The sequence below is a fragment of the Saccopteryx leptura genome, chromosome 9 (assembly GCF_036850995.1).
Source record: "Saccopteryx leptura isolate mSacLep1 chromosome 9, mSacLep1_pri_phased_curated, whole genome shotgun sequence".
Classification (NCBI taxonomy): Eukaryota; Metazoa; Chordata; class Mammalia; order Chiroptera; family Emballonuridae; genus Saccopteryx; species Saccopteryx leptura.
This window is the reverse complement of record NC_089511.1, coordinates 3,950,261-3,968,910: the sequence shown is the minus strand read 5'-3', so window position 1 is coordinate 3,968,910 and position 18,650 is coordinate 3,950,261. Positions and strand designations below refer to the sequence as shown.

The 18,650-nt window shown below is 51.8% G+C and overlaps 1 protein-coding gene across 1 annotated transcript in view; it reads right to left on the bottom strand.

The window, feature by feature from the left end:
- The window catches only part of LONP2 (lon peptidase 2, peroxisomal), a 76,903-nt gene that overhangs the window by 5,547 nt on the left and 52,706 nt on the right, over positions 1–18,650 (bottom strand). Inside the window, exon 12 of the mRNA XM_066349593.1 lies at positions 1,758–1,900. Within this exon, the coding sequence (XP_066205690.1) occupies positions 1,758–1,900 (143 nt within the window). The remainder of the gene's footprint in view (positions 1–1,757; positions 1,901–18,650) is intronic.

Below are 18,650 nucleotides of genomic sequence, written 5' to 3'. Positions count from 1 at the left end.
CACCTGTGGGAGTCTCACGATCCGTGTCATGCCGAGCCTCTCCCTGTGTGTACGTGAGGCTCCCAGCACAGGGATACCCCTCGTGGACAATAGAGGGATGTTCCGTAAATCATCATTTCTAAGATGCACAGCCTGGGGCAGAGGTGGTTAAGTCATATGGCCTGATGGTCAGACCACCAGAGGTAGAGACAAACCCCAGAGGAGGTGAAGAGAACGTCTCCCACTCCCAGACACTAGATCCTCTCTCTGCTCTAAGATGCCACATTTAGAGGCACAGTGGCCCCTGAAGCCCACCATGCAGGCCACACACACATCACAGCTCAGCTGCTGCAAGAAAGATGAATTTCTTGTGATACCAGAGCTGTTAAGCAGTGTTTGTAAAATGTCTCATTTCTAGTCTTCTGGCCCTTTCTTTGCCAAAACTGCAAGAACGCCAGCCATGTTCACCCCCCTGTCCCTGTCCCTGCCCCAGAGCAGCGAGGCCAGAGACTGGGGTGCCAGAACCACGGACAAGTGCTGACCTGCGCCCACCTGGTGCTCCAGTCCGCACGCCCAAGGCCCTGCAGGAGCAGCTGCTGGGACAGCCCAGGAGAAACGCCCATCACACACGTGGGGTCAGAGCCTGTCTACATCCCTGCTTAAGAAATCCCTGGATGCTCATAACAGAAAAGCAGGTTTTGCTCAGTTTCTCGACCAAGAAAAGTCTCACTCCATCTCTTTCAACACTTCAACATTTAAATCCACCACAATTTAGGAACCACCACGTGATGCCTCTGTTTCCCCTGCTCAAGCCAGATCTGCCGCTGGGAGCTGGTGAGCTCTATGCTGGTCACTGAGCTGCTCGCAGACCCGGCCGCTCTGACAGCCAGCTCAGAGCTTAACACATAAAGGAGGCGGGTTTGGGGACAGTCTCTCCTCTCCCCAGTTTTGAGACTTGAAGCCACACCTACTGGCAGTGGTTTCTAGAGATCATCTGCACAGTTCATCACCTGTACCTTCTGAAACTCTTTTTTTCCCTAAACACTGACAAGGTGGTGATGGCAAAGCTTCTGCAGTTTAGTGCAGAAGACAGTATTTTCTAGTCACTGACCCATAAAAGCTCGCGGGGCCTCCGTGGTCACAGACTCCAGCACCCATTGCCATCAGCCCTCGGCTCCCGGTTCCGCCTCAGGGGTGGCGTCCCGTTGGGGAGGGCAGGTGGGAGAACTGCACTCAACCCCACAGGGACTGCGGACAACGAGACCAGAGCCCTGGCAGGGGCCGCGGTCGCCCTGTGCTGCCCAGAGCTGTGGTGAGGCTCCCACCCCCAGGATCCTGTCCTCGTGGTCTCCTGCCTCCGCCCCCAGCCTTGGACAGCAGGGACCCTTAGCTAAGCACGTGCAACAGGAACACGCAGCGGGGCCCAAAACAGGACTTGTTGTATGTGAACAGCTTATTATTACTGCATTATTTTACTTTGCACTGTCATTTCCTGTGGAACAACTGTAAAGCACTCTTGCCCACCGCTGCAGACTTGCTAAGAGGCCAGTGAGGGCCAGCGAGACCACTCTCACCTGGGCTGGCCGGCAGGGGAGGGGCACGCCACGGGGGTCTGCCTCTGCAGGAGCCTCGTTATCCTATGATGTTCCACCTCACAGAGAAACACGGTTCCCTCTTAGATAAAATGCAGCCTCCCCAAACACCCACCTCCACACCTCCCTGGTCCATTGAGCAGCCAGCAGAGTAAATGGAGGGGGGACCAGAACCAGGCTGCTCACCTCCATTTCATACATCGGGGGCCCCAGGATGTCCTTCAGCGCGTGGAAGTCAATCAGGATCGGCATCTCGGGCGGCAGGGCCAGGTCGGCAGTGTCACTGAGAGACTCCGCTTTCGTGTCTTCTAAGACGTGCTCTCTGCACCCTGGGAGAGAGAGCTGCACTTAGACCCTCTGAGGCGCGCAGTCTGAGCTCACTAGCAGCAAACCTCACACGTGCACAGTGCATGTCAGCCCCTCTGCATGTAGGGAGGCGCACACATTTACTGTGTCCCTAGGACTCAGGCCCAAGAGTCAGTCCCACCAGAGCCCCCGGGGGCTGCACGCCGCCTTGCTCCGCGTCACGAGTGTCGTCCACACGAAAGGGGAAGCCCCAGGAGGGAGCACCCGGCCTGCCTTCTTTCTAAACACGATGCTCTGAAGCCAGGAACAACGCCTGGCACTGTTTCAACCAACGGTCTTTAGAGGAAGGGTCGAGTGTGACAGATGACCTCGTACAATTCTCTGTTCGGTCAACCAAGCCCACACCTGTCCCTCCCCTCGGCAGAGGAGTCCCATCAGGTGTCCCGTTTCCTGACAGGCAACATGAACTTGAAAATGACGGGAACCCACACGAGCAATGCCTCCTCTGTACACACACAGTTCAGCGCTCAGAGGACTGTTTTCCAGTGAAAGCAGGTGTGCCTGGGGGTGCCCCGGCTGGAGGGAGCCTCGTGCTCTGTGCCGTCCCCTCGCTCCTGCGCCATCTCGTGATGCGCTGTCAGATACTACCTTCCACTTCCTGTTACGTACGCCCTTCCTTTGGGAATTGATTATATATTAATATACAGGTAATAATTAGTTACCTAACACTGTATACTTAGCATATTCATTTTAGTTTTGCTATGACTCTTCATTCTGATATGAAGTTAAAAACTGTTTTTCACTAACTCCTTCCAAAACTGATGGTGTTTGGTAATATAAGACCCTAATTTTTTTTTAATTCTGAAGCTGGAAACGGGGAGAGACAGTCAGACTCCCGCATGCGCCCGACCGGGATCCACTTGGCACGCCCACCAGGGGCGACGCTCTGCCCACCAGGGGGCGATGCTCTGCCCCTCTGGGGCGTCGCTCTGTCGCGACCAGAGCCACTCTAGCACCTGGGGCAGAGGCCAAGGAGCCATCCCCAGCGCCCGGGCCATCTTTGCTCCAATGGAGCCTCAGCTGCGGGAGGGGAAGAGAGAGACAGAGAGGAAGGAGAGGGGGAGGGGTGGAGAAGCAGATGGGCGCTTCTCCTGTGTGCCCCGGCCGGGAATCGAACCCGGGACTTCTGCACGCCAGGCTGACGCTCTACCACTGAGCCAACCGGTCAGGGCCAAGACCCTAATTTTAGACTCTTTACAGGAGACATCTGGAGCGCCCCTGAATGATGCCCGCATGCTCAGCCTTGGTGTGACCTTCAGGATGGGGTCCCCCCCACGCTGGGCCTGCAGGGCTCCCCTTCAGGACTGGGTCACGGTGACACAGAAGATGTGAGTGGCAGGCCACACTTCTGCCACTCGCTGACTTTTTGACCACGTACAAAGCATGAGTCCTCCCACTACCTGTCTCTGCAGGACTGTGACGTCTTTCTCATGTCACCCGATGTTTCAGAGTTTGGCTCAACCAGATTTTAGGTCTTCACTGATCTTGACAGCTCCTCAGAACACCTGTTTCACAGACTCTGCGATCACAGGGTTCCCCCGCAGCCTGTGGGCAGGGGAGAGCTTCTGCTGCAGCCTGTCTGAGCAATGCCAGGAGACAAGGGGGGCAAGGCTCTCAACTGTCAGTCCAGCGACAAGCAGATCTCAGCGCAGCAGCAAAAGCAGGTGTCATGGCTTCATTACAGTGATGTGCAGAGGGAGACGCAGGCCCGGCTCCGGCTTCTGCACCTAGAGGGGAGGGTGCCTGGAGCTTCGGCAATGCAGGGACGGGATGTAGGCTGCTCGGCCTGCCGTGCTCCGTGTCCGGCTTTTCTGAGACCAATCACTGCAGCAGGCAGATCCCACGATCACGGGAGGAAGGAAAGCCAGGTGGGTGGAAGCCAACTCAGTTATGTAGCCAGCGTGTCAGCACAGCCAGCCCCTTTCTAGGTGGAGTGATGAACCAGAGCCCTAAGCGCTGAGGGGGAGGGTGGGGAGCGGTTTCCAGTGTGACTGCACCTTGTCCCATGAAAGATGACAATTCACTTTAGGTTCCAAGCACAGCAGCTGTGCTGTGAAAAACCTAATGAACTTAGAACGGGCCCTGGCCAGCTGGCTCAGGGGGTGGAGCACTGGCCCGGCATGTGGATGTCCTGGGTACGACTCCTGGTCAGGGCACACAGGAGAAGCACCCATCTGCTTCTCTACCCTTCCTCCTCTCCTTTCTCTCTCTCTTCCCCTCCCGCAGTCAGTGGCTCAACTGGTCCGAGTGTCGGCCTCAGGCGCTGAGGATAGCTCAGTTGATTCGAGCATCAGCCCCAGACGAGGGTTGCTGGGTGGTCCCGGCTGGGGTGCATGCGGGACTATCTTAAAAAAATAAAAATAAACTTAGAACTAACCTGTGCTTCAGAACGTTCCCTCTTTAGAACCCAAGCCTGGAAAACTAAAGCCTAGGTCAGGATCCTGGGGCCCGCCGTGTGCACAGCCAGGCAGCTGAGCTGGGAGGGATGCCCATGGGGCTGTGAGAGGCGGTCGGAGGAGGGGCTGGGTCCTCACAGGGCACGCACTGCGCCCGCATCATAGCCGTGAGCGGCAAGCCGAGCAGCGCCCCAGAGATGCCTCGGGCCCGGTCACAGCCGCACCCAAGCCCTGTGCAGCTTTCAGCTGCCACTGTTGGGGCTGCGCCCCACCCCCATCAGGAGGGAGCATGGCGAGACGGAGGCGAGCCCCTGGATCCCCCGCCGGCCCTGCCCAGGCTGGAACATTCCAGCAAGATGGACCTTTCCAGGCTGGGCAAACAAAAATCCAACCTCCAAACCACCAACATCGCTTGGACTGTGTCCCATAAATCTTCCTACCAGAACTGCCACGTTTTCTTCTAGATCATTCTCTTGGGTTCTGAACAAATAGTAGTCACATGAAAAAATGATTATTTCACCAAGAAGTAAAGAAGTTAAATTAAAAGCAGAATCCCATTTTCTGGTTACCAAAATAAAGTAGCTAGTAAACAAGTTTAGGGAGTAACAGAGCAACGTTAGAGTGACGAGATCTCTAACACGGGGCTTATGAAAAGACAAATCGGTCCACTCTCTCAGGAAAGGCATCTGTCAGAACAGCAAAAGCCCCCCGGGTCATGTCAGACCCAGGTCCGCCTCGCAGGGGCCATCCCTAAGGACACAGCCCCGTGCAGACGGCCCTGGGCCCCCGCAGCCCCCACGGCCCGGCTACGCACTCGGCTCAGGTGCAAGAGGGCAGCCGCGGCCGGAGCCGACCCAGCACCGCACTCCGCACGCGTTCCTGGTGTTAGGTCATGTGAGAAAGGTCTTTTGAAATGACATCAAACTGAGGAAAGAAGAGGTAAAGCTTCACAGCACGAAGGTGACTGGTGGGAGGTACGTCTGCATGAGAAGGCGCACAGCAATCCTGTGTGAACCGGGCAGCTGCTCCGAGTCCCAGGACGAGGAGTCGGGAACGGCTGCCCCCTGGCTCTGGCTTCCTCACCTGCTTCCCGCCGGCTTCCGGTCAGCGGGCCGGGAACTCTGTTAGAAAACAAGCTTCTTGTCTCAAGAGTGCCTCTTGCAGCAAACTCTCCTGGCAGGTGGTCCACCCATGGACGGAAGCAGAGGCCAGGGACCCAGAAAAACCTCCAGAATGTGGTAGGAAAACAAGTCACTGAACCCCAGGGCCCAACACTATATCTCCACATACGCACTTAGGACAGACAGTGTCGGCGATCACTATTTCCCGGGCTCTGCCAGCCAGAAGCACACGCTGTCCTCTCCAGCTGCCGGGAGCTGAGAACCTTCATTCAGTGGCAGGGTGACAGCAGACACCCTCCTTCCAGATGACACAATGGCACCCATTCGCACAAAGAGGAGCACTGTGCTGGCTGCAGGGAGAGGGCCAGGGAGGGCCAGGGGCACAAGAACACCGGCCAGCACACACGGGGCTCGCCAGAGGCGGACCCCCCATAGAAATGAGACCGTCTCTCTGCCATCCTAAAACAATGGTCGGACACAGTTCCTGTGGAGTATCTGGGTCTCACTCGGGGGCTGGGCACTGCTGAGGAAGGATCAGGAATTCACCGAGCATAGGACAGAGCTGCGACACAGAACATTTTAGAAGCCAGGCAGAAAGCCCAAGAGCAGGTCCAACCCCGCATTTTATACTCAAAAAAACTAAGACCAGGGAGGACACGCAAGCTGCCTGAGACTGCGGCCCCCCAGACGGTAGTGTCTGGACACTGCCTCCACCCCTCCAGGGCACCTCCCATCACTGCCCAAACGCCGGCCTAGGGAAGCCGCCCCCCACACAGGCAGCAAGCCCTGCCTTCAACGGGTGCACACACCTGGCAGTGGGGTGCTGGCAACATGGTAGTTCTACGCCCAACTTCCTGAGGAAGTGAGGAACGGTTTCCACGGTAGCTGCGCCATGTGAGATTCCCTCCAGCGATGCACGGGGGTGGGGTGAGGTGGGGTGGAGGGGGGTTCCAATTTCTCTACATCCTCACTAACACTTCTTATTTCCATTTAAAAAATCATGGCCGTTGTTCTAGGTGGGAAGTAAAACTCTTGCTGGGGTTCCAGTTTGCATTATCTAAGGATGAGCGATGTTCACGCCTTCCCTGTGCTGCCTGGAGAAGTGCCCATTCACCCCACTTGCTCCTGTTTGGACTGGGCTGCTGCTTGTGGGTTTAGCTGTAGGAGTTCGTTATATATTCTGGATATCGATCCCTTGTCAGATGTATGGTTCATGATTATTTTCTCCCACCTCAAGGTTATTCTTTTTTTTTTTTTTTTAATTTTCTTGATGGTTTTTTGATGGGCAAACAATTTTAATTTTGATGAAACCCAATTTATCTATTTTCTCTTGTAGCCTGTGGTGTCATATCCACGAAGTCACAGCCAAATCCAACGGCATGAAGATTTCCCGCAATGTTTTCCTCTAAGTTTTATAATTTTAGTTCTTCAGTTTAGTCCGTGGTTGGCAAACTGCGGCTCGCGAGCCACATGCAGCTCTTTGGCCCCTAGAGTGTGGCTCTTCCACAAAATACCACGTGCGGGCGTTACCTCGATAAGGACTGTACCTACCTATATAGTTTAAGTTTAAAAAATTTGGCTCTCAAAAGAAATTTCAATCGTTGTTCTGTTGATATTTGGCTCTGTTGACTCATGAGTTTGCCAACCACTAGTTTAGGTCATTGGCCAGTTTTCACTTGACTTCTGTACACAGTATAAGGGGAGGCATTCTTTTGCCAGTGGACGTCCAGTTTTCCAGCCCCATTTGCTAGAAAGACTTTCCTTTCCCTGTTGAATGGTCTTGGCGTTGCTGTGAGAAGTCGAGTGACCGCAGACGCAAGCCTTTTGTCCTGTGCCCTCTATACCACTGGTCTACATGTCTGTCTGAATGCCTGCACGGCACTATCTTAATCACTGTCACTTTGTACAAGGCCCAAAGCCAGGAGGTGTCTTCCATCTTGTTCTTCTTATTTGGGATTGTTGTGGCTATTTGGGACCCATTCCAATTCCTATGGATTTGAAGACGGGTTCGTCCACCTCTCTGAACAGGGCGGCTGACTTTGGAAGAGGAGACACTGTATCTGTAGATGTTAGCAATGCTAAGCCTTCCTATCCATGAACATGGTACCTTTCCATTTACTTTTAAAATTTCTTCACAGCAGTGTTCTGTGGTTTTTAGTATAGAAGTCTTTCACCTCCTTGGTGAGCTTTATTACGTATTTAAGTCTCTTAGACACTACTGCAATCTGAATTTCCTATTTGGATTGTTCGCTTCCCTGCTCCCTCCTCATCTGAAATGACAGAAATAGTGCCCACACTTCAAACAGTTGTCACAGGGATTGTGGGCACAGGACCGATGGGACTAACAGAGCCCAGGCTGGCCCCTCAGTTCAGACTCAGAGCCCGTCTGCCTCAGCTGAAATTCTGACTCTGACATTAATGAACTGTGAACCTTGGGGACATTATTTAACCTTCTGTGCCTTAGTTTTCTCATCTGTAAAATGGGCCCAAAAAACACCTTTCTTATAGGGTCATTAGAGGATTAAATGAGTCAATACATGTAAAAAGCGTAGGACTGTCTAGCAGATAGCAGGAGCTTTAGAAATGACAACTGTCCTTCCTGCCTGGGCTGGCACAATGGCCTACGATTTGGTTTCTCTGTCCAGCCTTCTTCCGCCCGTTTTCCTCACTCCCTGTGAGTGCGTCTAAGTCACTGCTGTCATGATGTCGGGTCTGGACTTGAAGATCTTCCTTTGCGCTTCTCCACAAATTAAGCAAATTCTTAACTCTTCAGAATTGCACCTGGGACCCACCACAGTCTGAGGTCACCTGACGTTTCTGACGGCGATTCTGGGGTGCTGTCCAGGCTGACGGAGTGACCATCACCCGGGCCATAACCGGCATTTACGGGGCACAGTCTTGGGTAAGAAACTGGGCCCTGAGTTGTCCTCGGAACCTAGTGGTCAGACGTGCTGACGGCCCAGTGTGCCTGCCCCGCCCCACCAGGCCTCACGCCGGACAGGTATCCACTGGTCTCCCGAGGTAAACCCTGTTTGAGTTATTAGATTTTTAATTTTAATAACATCTGTGGCCAACTGACAAATGACCAAAATACTTGAAATCATTACTTTGATTTGCCAAAAAATTACTCAGTTTTTAACAATGCTGACTTTGGCAAGTAAACAACATTTTTCATCAGTGAAAATTAATTATGTACCAAAATTATTACTAAATGATTAAAAATTTTCTTGCAAGTTGAATCCAGCCACACTGGGCCCCTGCAGAGGCTGGCTGGGCTGTGTGTGTGTGTGTGTGTGTGTGTGTGTGTGTGTGTGTGTAGAGTGGAGGAGGGACGTCACTAGGTGCAGTGACAGTGCCCGGGAGGCAGGCTGGGCATGTGCCCGTGAAGAATACCATGTACATCTAATTCCTCAGCACGCACGGGCAGGCTACGTGGCTCTAGCCCGTTTGGACACGAAGAGAAAGGCTGGTATGGCTGCAGTTATAAAAACTACCAAGGTTTTTCCCCCCTAAACTGAGTCCATTTTAAAAAGTATGCTGAGCTCTGGCCCAGTAGCTCAGTTGGTTAGAGCCCTGCCCTGAAGCCCAGAGGTGGCCGGTTCGACCCCCAGTCAGGGCACATACAGGAGCAGATCAATGTTCCTGTCTCTCTCTCTCTCTCTCTCTCTCTCTCTCTCTCTCTCATCCCCTTCCTCTCTCTTTAAAAATCAATAAGTAAAAATAAAATAAAAATACTGAGCTGACATGCTGAGATTATTAGTGACTTTGTTATTTCTTATAAGATAGAAGTATGTGTGTCAGAGCGAACTGTCCATTGATACAGTGTATCTGAGAGCCTCCCCTTGGGAAGGCAGAAGGAAAAAACAAAGTATCTTAAAAACAAATCAGAAAAACCTAAATGTTTCCAACTGTATAATTTGTGCTGTCAGTTTCAGGTTAATCTTTTCCAGAAAACACTCACTCTCAGCCAGAGAAAGTGTGCTAAGTGCAACAGAAACTCAAGTTACTGGCTGGGGCGGCCAAGGCATTTGTGCCTGCATATTTTCATTCTGTTTTTAAAAGAACTAACTCTAAAGGAGAAATCTGTGGATCAAATGCCCAGAAAAACCCTCACATGAGCAAGAAAACCTTTGAAGTTCTTTCTGCCAATATTTTCTTTATTATCTTGGGGACGATAAAACAACCTTAACATTATCAAATACAATTTCTTTCAAGTTTACCTATTAAATATTTCTACTACAGAGTTACTGTTGGTAGAGGTAGAAATTACGACTGTGAACCATTTCTCAATTTTAGTAATAGTTATCTATTCATGAAAATAAAGGACATAAAAAAAGAGTTCCTGGAAAACATGTTTTCCATCTATCCATTCAAATTAATGCTGAGATGTAAACAAATGACCATTTGTCTCACTTTACTAAAAGCCACTTTAAAAACCTACAATGTCTATAAAAAAATTAAGCTTTCAATGATCACTTTAGTACCCCTACAGCCCTTTAAAAACCAGCCTTTATCACACACCTAAAAATTGTTTGTTTCTATACCTCCTTCTCTCAAGGGACTAAATAAATAGTTGTTAGTTCCATCCCACCTGCTTCCCAGAATCCAATCTAGACCCTGCCATATAGTAAGCACTCAGCAAATGCTAGCTGACTCCCTGATTAAATGACTCGATACCATACAAGGGCCCAAGACATGGGATTCTGACTACCAACAAGGGAGCTTGCCCCTGTATTCTAGTGGGATTTTTGTATTAATCAATCTCATTTCCTGTATTAGAGAAAATAGTATTGGAGAATTATTTTGATTAGCAGTTAAAATGAAGAAATGATTTGTGACTTAAAATGTATTGTTTTAATATCTTGCAAAAGACTGTTTGTTGTTTTTTTTACAGAGACAGAGAGAGAGTCAGAGAGAGGGACAGAAAGGGACAGACAGGAACGGACAGAGATGAGAAGCATTAATCATCAATTTTTTGTTGTGGCGCTTTAGTTGTTCATTGATTGCTTTCTCATATGTACCTCGAGGGAGGAGCGGGCTCTCTCCTGGGGCACCAGGTCCCTGGTGGAGTGGCAGGACCCCTCCTCTCTACAGCAGACTGAGTGATCCCTTGCTCAAGCCAGCGAGCTTGGGCTCAACCTGGTGAGCTTTGCTCAAATCAGATGAGCCTGTGCTCAAGCTGCCGATCTCAGGGTCTGGAACCTGGGTCCTCTGTGTCCCATTCTGACGCTGTATCCACTGTGCCACTGCCTGGTCAGGCAAAAGACTGTTTTTGATAATACATGACAAGGACGTCCAGAGGCCACTGCATCTTCCAGTCTGACTCATTAAACAGGGACTCGTCAGCGGGGTTCTGACTCTTCGCTGCAGCGCAGCTCCCTCTGGGCAGCGGGCAAACACTCCGCTGCAGCACGCAGTCCGGTGGGGGTGCAGCCATGAGCCTGTGCACTGTCAGGGCTCACTACAGCCTGCGACAGGGGCAATGCACACCCACGTGGTGTTTTCACCTCCGTGTTAGCACACCACTTGATTTTATATGTGTGCACACCACATGCTGCGTAATATCCCTACAAATGCAAAGGATTTGGCACAAAAAGTCCTCTCTCTAGATTTATTTTTAAAAATAATCTTGGTTGGCTCCATCAGAACCCTATATACCCCTGAGTGTTGGAAGCAGCAAGCCAGACAGGTGCCTTGGAACTAAAACTCCTGGTGGCCACACCCCTCACCAGTTAAGCTCAGTTCCTTTGACCTGCAGAAGACTTTCTTTACCCGGAGCCACTAACACAATCTCGAGGAAGATAAGCGTGAACATATGAGGCAGGACTTCACTCAAGATGCAGAACTGAACTAAAACTTCTCAGCCCTCTCTGTGCAACCCGGGTCCTTAACAACAAATTAGCTTGAGTTTGATGGATCCGTGCATGTTCTACAGCACACACTTCAATGCTGGCTTAGAAAAGTCCTTCTCATAATTTAAACTAGTAAAATTCTATAGGAATAAATAGAATTTTTCAAAACTGACACTGCTCAAAGATTAGGAGTCTGCAGGCCAATTTAAATCCCACCTCGTGAGACCATTAAACTGCGGCTTGTCACACTGTGTTCTAGACCTCTCACCACCGCTTGTCACACTGTGTTCTAGACCCCTCACCACCGCTTGTCACACTGTGTTCTAGACCCCTCACCACCGCTTGTCACACTGTGTTCTAGACCTCTCACCACCGCTTGTCACACCATGTCCTAGACCCCTCACCACCGCTTGTCACTGTGTTCTAGACCCCTCACCACCGCTTGTCACACTGTGTTCTAGACCTCTCACCACCGCTTGTCACACCATGTCCTAGACCCCTCACCACCGCTTGTCACACTGTGTTCTAGACCCCTCACCACCGCTTGTCACACTGTGTTCTAGACCTCTCACCACCGCTTGTCACACCGTGTTCTAGACCCCTCACCACCGCTTGTCACACTGTGTTCTAGACCCCTCACCACCGCTTGTCACACTGTGTTCTAGACCTCTCACCACCGCTTGTCACACCATGTCCTAGACCCCTCACCACCGCTTGTCACTGTGTTCTAGACCCCTCACCACCGCTTGTCACACTGTGTTCTAGACCCCTCACCACCGCTTGTCACACTGTGTTCTAGACCCCTCACCACCGCTTGTCACACTGTGTTCTAGACCTCTCAGCACCGCTTGTCACACCGTGTCCTAGACCCCTCACCATTGCTTGTCACACTGTGTTCTAGACCCCTCACCACCGCTTGTCACGCCGTGTTCCAGACCTCTCACCACCGCTTGTCACGCCACCACTTGTCACTGTATGCTAGACCTCTCGCCACCGCTTGTCACCCTGTGTTCTAGACCCCTCACCACCGCTTGTCACACTGTGTCCTAGACCCCTCACCACCGCTTGTCACACTGTGTTCTAGACCCCTCACCACCGCTTGTCACACCGTGTCCTAGACCCCTCACCACCGCTTGTCACGCCGTGTTCTAGACCCCTCGCCACCGCTTGTCACGCCGTGTTCTAGACCCCTCGCCACCGCTTGTCACACTGTGTTCTAGACCCCTCACCACCGCTTGTCACTGTGTTCTAGACCCCTCACCACCGCTTGTCACGCCGTGTTCTAGACCCCTCGCCACCGCTTGTCACACTGTGTTCTAGACCCCTCACCACCGCTTGTCACTGTGTTCTAGACCCCTCGCCACCGCTTGTCACGCCGTGTTCTAGACCCCTCGCCACCGCTTGTCACACTGTGTTCTAGACCCCTCACCACCGCTTGTCACCGTGTCCTAGACCCCTCACCACCGCTTGTCACACTGTGTTCTAGACCCCTCACCACCGCTTGTCACTGTGTTCTAGACCCCTCACCACCGCTTGTCACGCCGTGTTCTAGACCCCTCGCCACCGCTTGTCACGCCGTGTTCTAGACCCCTCGCCACCGCTTGTCACACCGTGTTCTAGACCCCTCGCCACCGCTTGTCACGCCGTGTTCTAGACCTCTCACCCCAGACACAGGCACTTCTTCAGAAACTAAAAATCTGACTTCTGATATGATAATAATCCAAAATAAGCAGCCAGAGCATCTGGGCTGGAGTTTCTGGGCTCAGAGGCACACTCATTGCTCTCTTATTTGTTCTAACTCTAGCCAGAAAGGAAGATAAGGCATTGCGGTTAAAATGTTTGAGGGCTTTTATATGTAGCTAGAACCAAGAAACAGACAATTACCCTTGCTTAATTAAAAACAACTAACAGTTTTTATGTCCAAAAACAAAACAAGACCACCACCAGCAAAATCCACATTAAAAGCTGACAAATAAAGGTTATTTCAATTGTTGCTGGAGATGATTCGTTTGTTTGTTGGTCTCATTAAGTGTCTGTCCCGAGGGCTCACCAAACAGTGCCCAGCACACTTCAGTTTCCCGGCGCAGAAAGGCCCCCCTCTACCCACACCCGCCTGAAGGTTTTTAGGGCGCTATACAATCTGTGCCAGCGCTTGGAAAGGGGGGGTGTATTAACAGAAACAAAATGTATAAAAACCTTCCTTAAGGGAAAAAAAAATCTGTGAGAGCCAGCCTTCAAGAAGACAGTCCCCACGGACCCGCCTCTGGATGTCACAGCCTGTGCCAGGCCATCTCCCACAGCGCCAGGCTGGTGTGACCATCAGAACGCAGCAAAGGTGACGATCACAGAAGGGCACAGCTTCTGTCCTGGGCTCTGTTTCTTTCCGGGGAAGCCAGAGGCCAAGCGCGAGCCTCAGGAGAGGCCCCAGGTGCGAACTGAGGCCTGGCCAGTGGTCAGCAAGGAACTGAGGTCTGCGGCAGCCAGCGGGCGGCTCAGAAGCAGGTCCCGAGCTGAGCCCTCAGCGGGCCGGCAGCTTGACTGCAACCCCACGGGGGCGAAGCAGAGCCCCCCAGCTAAGCTGTGCCCGACCCACAGACACTGTGAGGTGGTAAACACTGGTCAAGTGCATTCACCTACCAGTTTAGGGCGATCTGTGACACAGCCCCGGAGAATTACTGTAAAATCCGGAAGACAGAGAGACCCGCCACCAGCACACGGCTGCCCCGGGACAGGGCTCGGCAGCTCCGCGGAGCTCGGGCTGGCTTCCCGCAGACGTCCCTGACGTCTGAGTCCTTTCCGTCACTACGAGAAATGCGCTCAGGGCAGCGGAGCAGAGGGGACCAAAGCCCCCCTCCACGGGACAGCTTCCTGCTCTGGTTACAAGGGAGAGGAGCCACCCTTCGAACAACCCCACGTGGCAGGCTGGGGGCCTGGGAGCACCCCGGCACTCGGGGACTGACCTGAGTCAGGGGCTGGGGAGCTGCTGGGGGAGTGATCGAGCAGGAGGGACAGGGCACACACTCCAGCGAGGAGCGGGCTCTCTCCTGGGGCACCAGGACCCCTCCTCGCCCCGCAGACCCCCGCCCTGTCAGAGTGCAGTGGGCCAGCAGGGTCAAGGCAGTGCTGGAGTCGAGTCCTTTATTGTGACGTGTTTTTAGCCACACAGTTGTCTGGAATCTCTGCCTTCCTTCACTCCATCCGACTGACTGACGTCACAGCCCTCCACAAGACAGACACACCAGAGAATCAACACGTGTCAAACCGAGACCGAGACCCAAACCCAACTATGGAAATGGTGGCGGGTCAGCCGTGTGGCCCAGCAGCCCGAGGTTCAGCGGCAGCAGGGCCCGGGAACCCCAGGGGGACAGGCGTGCTGTCGCGGACGTGGAACCCTCCGGCCGCTGACGCCCAGCCCCCAGCCACCGAGCCCACCTCCCACGTAAGGCTTCTCTCTCCCTCCGGGCTGGGGAGCGGCCCTGTCCACCACGGTGTGTCTGCTATCGGAGTGAACACGCAGGGCGCCGTGTGTACCGGGCACGCTATACAGGAACGCATGAATCAGGTCAGAGTCACACTGTGGCTTCTGAGAACCCCATTCTACTGCGACCTCCTGACACTCAGCGGGGTGCTGAGCGGTGGCCCCACCGGCTCGTGTGCTGCCCTGTCCACCACCACTATTTTGGCCGTGTCCTGGTGGTCCCAGCTAGTGCAGTAGGGAAGAAACAAGAGGTAGATGGTCAGAAGGGAAAATGTAAAAACGGACATTATTTGTATGTGTACCGACTGGTGGGCACACAGAAAACCCAAGAGCACCTGCAGTTAGGATGAATGACCTGACACAGCCTGCCAGATACTGGTCAGTGCAGCACCCCAGGTACTGGCAAAAAAAAAATTAGAATAATTAAAAATATCATTTACAATAATACATACACAAAGATCAAATAACTAGAAATATATCTAAAAAAAAATGCCAACGCCCACCACTGAAAGCTATTTAAACACTTAAAAACAACACTTACTAAGACTTAAACAAAGCTAGTCATTAATCAGAAGACCTGGGAATATCAAACTGTCAATTTCCCCAAAACTGATTTACAGATTCAATGCAATCGCAGTCAAAATACCAGGAGGTTTTCTTTACTGACTGGTAGAAATTGGTCAAGCGATTATCGAGTCACTGCAGACGCTCAAGTACCTACCACAGGCCAGCAGCCTGCAAGAAGAGCAAGGCTGTAGGACGCTCACCGCCAGATACCACGGCCCCCGCCAGACACCACGGCCCCTGGGCACAGCCACTCCGGGAACCGTGGACGGGGCTGCCGTAGGAAGTTGTCCCCGGTTCCCAGGACCGCTCACCAGCGTGTGCTTGCTTTCTGACCTGTGTTTCCTGTGTGTCTAGCTGAGAACTCACAGCAAACCTCTCTGCAGTGTTCCTTCCCATGTGTGGATACCTATAAAGCTGATTTACAATGATTTCCAACACACTTCTTTACTAATTCTTAAGTTTGCGTTTCTTTTTTCTTTTTTTTTTTGTAAATTTCTGAAGCTGGAAACTGGGAGGCAGTCAGTCAGACTCCCGCATGCGCCCGACCAGGATCCACCCAGCATGCCCACCAGGGGGCGATGCTCTGCCCATCTGGGGTGTTGCTCCGTTGCATCCAGAGCTATTCTAGTGCCTGAGGCAGAGGCCATGGAGCCATCCTCAGCGCCCGGGCCATCTTTGCTCCAATGGAGCCTTGGCTGCAGGAGGGGAAGAGAGAGACAGAGAGGAAGGAGAGGGGGAGGGGTGGAGAAGCAGATGGGCGCTTCTCCTGTGTGCCCTGGCCGGGAATCGAACCCAGGACTCCTGCATGCCAGGCTGACACTCTACCACTGAGCCAACCGGCCAGGACCAAGTTTGCATTTCTTTTGCCTTTTTTTTTTTCCTAACTAGATTTTCAGGTGACTTCTAGGAGAATAATAAGAAACTCACATCTTGAGATTAAGTTTAATGTTGCTGCTCTGGTAAATACTATTATTTTTAAGAAGAATCTTAATTTTAAATACTATTCAGTTATTTTAAATACTATTACTTAAAGAAAATAATTGAGCTGCTCCACATTCTGAGCAACCCTATAAGGGTTGATTGCAATACCAATCCTGTGCTGAGCACATTTCCGAGGAAAACGCCTCCCTAGACATTAAAGGCCAGCTGGGGTGCCCAGATGGCCTCGGCCGGCCCCAGAGAGGCACCCGTGCACGCAGCGAGGACCACAGGGAGCCCCCGTCCTTGGCTGAAGGTGGGCACCGTGCGGAATCAAACTTCAGCCACATCTTTTTATTTCTCAACCCAACTAGAATCCCAGGAACAAAAGGGCAGTCAGAACACGCTAACAACACGCAGAACTATGGGCAGTCCTGCTTTTATGAAGTAATTCCCGCACTTATTGGGAAGTGACCCAAGCCCTAAGTGTTTGTCCTCTGACGGATCCACTCTGACCTGTCACCCCACCTGCCTTGAACTCCCTGCTGTCTGCTCTGCTTCTCGCCGGCCAGGGCCCCACAGACACAGAGACAGGCTGTCCGAGCAGGCCGGGGCCCCACAGACACAGAGACAGGCTGTCCGAGCAGGCCGGGGCCCCACAGACACAGAGACAGGCTGTCCGAGCAGGCCGGGGCCCCACAGACACAGAGACAGGCTGTCCGAGCAGGCCGGGGCCCCACAGACACAGAGACAGGCTGTCCGAGCAGGCCGGGGCCCCACAGACACAGAGACAGGCTGTCCGAGCAGGCCGGGGCCCCACAGACACAGAGACAGGCTGTCCGAGCAGCCGGGGCCCCACAGACACAGAGACAGGCTGTCCGAGCAGCCGGGGCCCCACAGACACAGAGACAGGCTGTCCGAGCAGGCCGGGGCCCCACAGACACAGAGACAGGCTGTCCGAGCAGGCCGGGGCTGCTGGGCCGCCTCCAGAGTCTGTCCGCTACACCAGAGGTTTCTGCCTGGTTTGGAGCTTGTGGCCTGAAATTACTTTTTTTCCTGGCAGGAACTCTCGGGCCAGCAGTATTTTTAACGTTAAAAATAACCACCTCGCTGCATTACTTGACATTTCTAAACAACTGCTTTACTTTATACTCGAATTTTAAATTATTCATTTCTTGATGAGACACTTTCAGTTACTAAGCGAGCCCCATCCTGAACTTCGTGGCACGAAACCCTAATATGTATTTTTTTGTAGGAATTTTTCTTTGGCTTGGTTGAGGTCAAGAACACCAAACTCAGGATGCCTTATAATTATCTTACGAAAGCCTGGGGCAGTGTCACTTACAGTAACTGAAGGGCATCTTACAATATCAACACCGCTTGGAGGCCACATGCCTCTAATAACTACAACCAAAGTCACACTCGAGAGACGAGCATTTATCCTAATTATGTATTCATCTGGATATCCCAGGTAATATTGTAACTACCCAAATCTACTTACTTCTGTAATCATTTAGGGTTTTTTTTTCTTTCTGTGAATCACAGATTTTAAATTAACCAAATAAATATTACCAGGAAAAACTATGTTCTCACAGTCCACAAGCTGTTTGAACAAGTTCTTGCATATTTCTGGGTCATCTTAAAATAGCTACTGTGATCACAGACATTATTAGAAATACGCTGGTGGGTATGTATAAACAGTGAGGGTTGTGTACTATGAAATGTTTCCTGTGACATCAAATTCCTCTGAATCCTTTATCACCAGAAACACACCATCGAAATCCTGGACACAATTTTCAAAACGTGTTAACCAGACAGGCTCAGGTCACACTCTGCTTTTCTCTTATTTTAAGGACAGGAACAGTGAGACAGAAGCTTGGTGGCCTGAGGCCCAGGCAAAGGGAGTGTTCTAAGAATAAAAAGGGGAAATTCAGGAAGGTCCCGGCCTTCCTGTCAGAAAGGGAACAAAGGGACAGGCAGTAACAGCTGCCACTCACTGCCAGCTAACGCTAGGGAGGCCTTGTTGTTGTTTTTTTTTTCTCTCAGAAATATTTTAAAATTTTATTTTTAATTATAGTTGACACAAAGTATCGTGATCGTTTCAGGTGTGCAATTCAATATTACTTACATACCCTTACGAAGTGATCCCTGAGGAAGTCTAGCACCCACCTGCACCACACGCCGTCATTACAATGTTACGGACTCCATTCCCTGGGCTGTACAGTGTGTCTCAGTGACTTACTTTACACAGCTGGAAGTCTGTACCTCTTAGCCCATTCCCGTGATTCCATCTGTGATAGGCTATCACTCGGGTAGGGCACTTTTAAAAAAAATTCAGATGTTAAAAAATGGTGGTCTGAACATGTGTTTATCTTGAAACT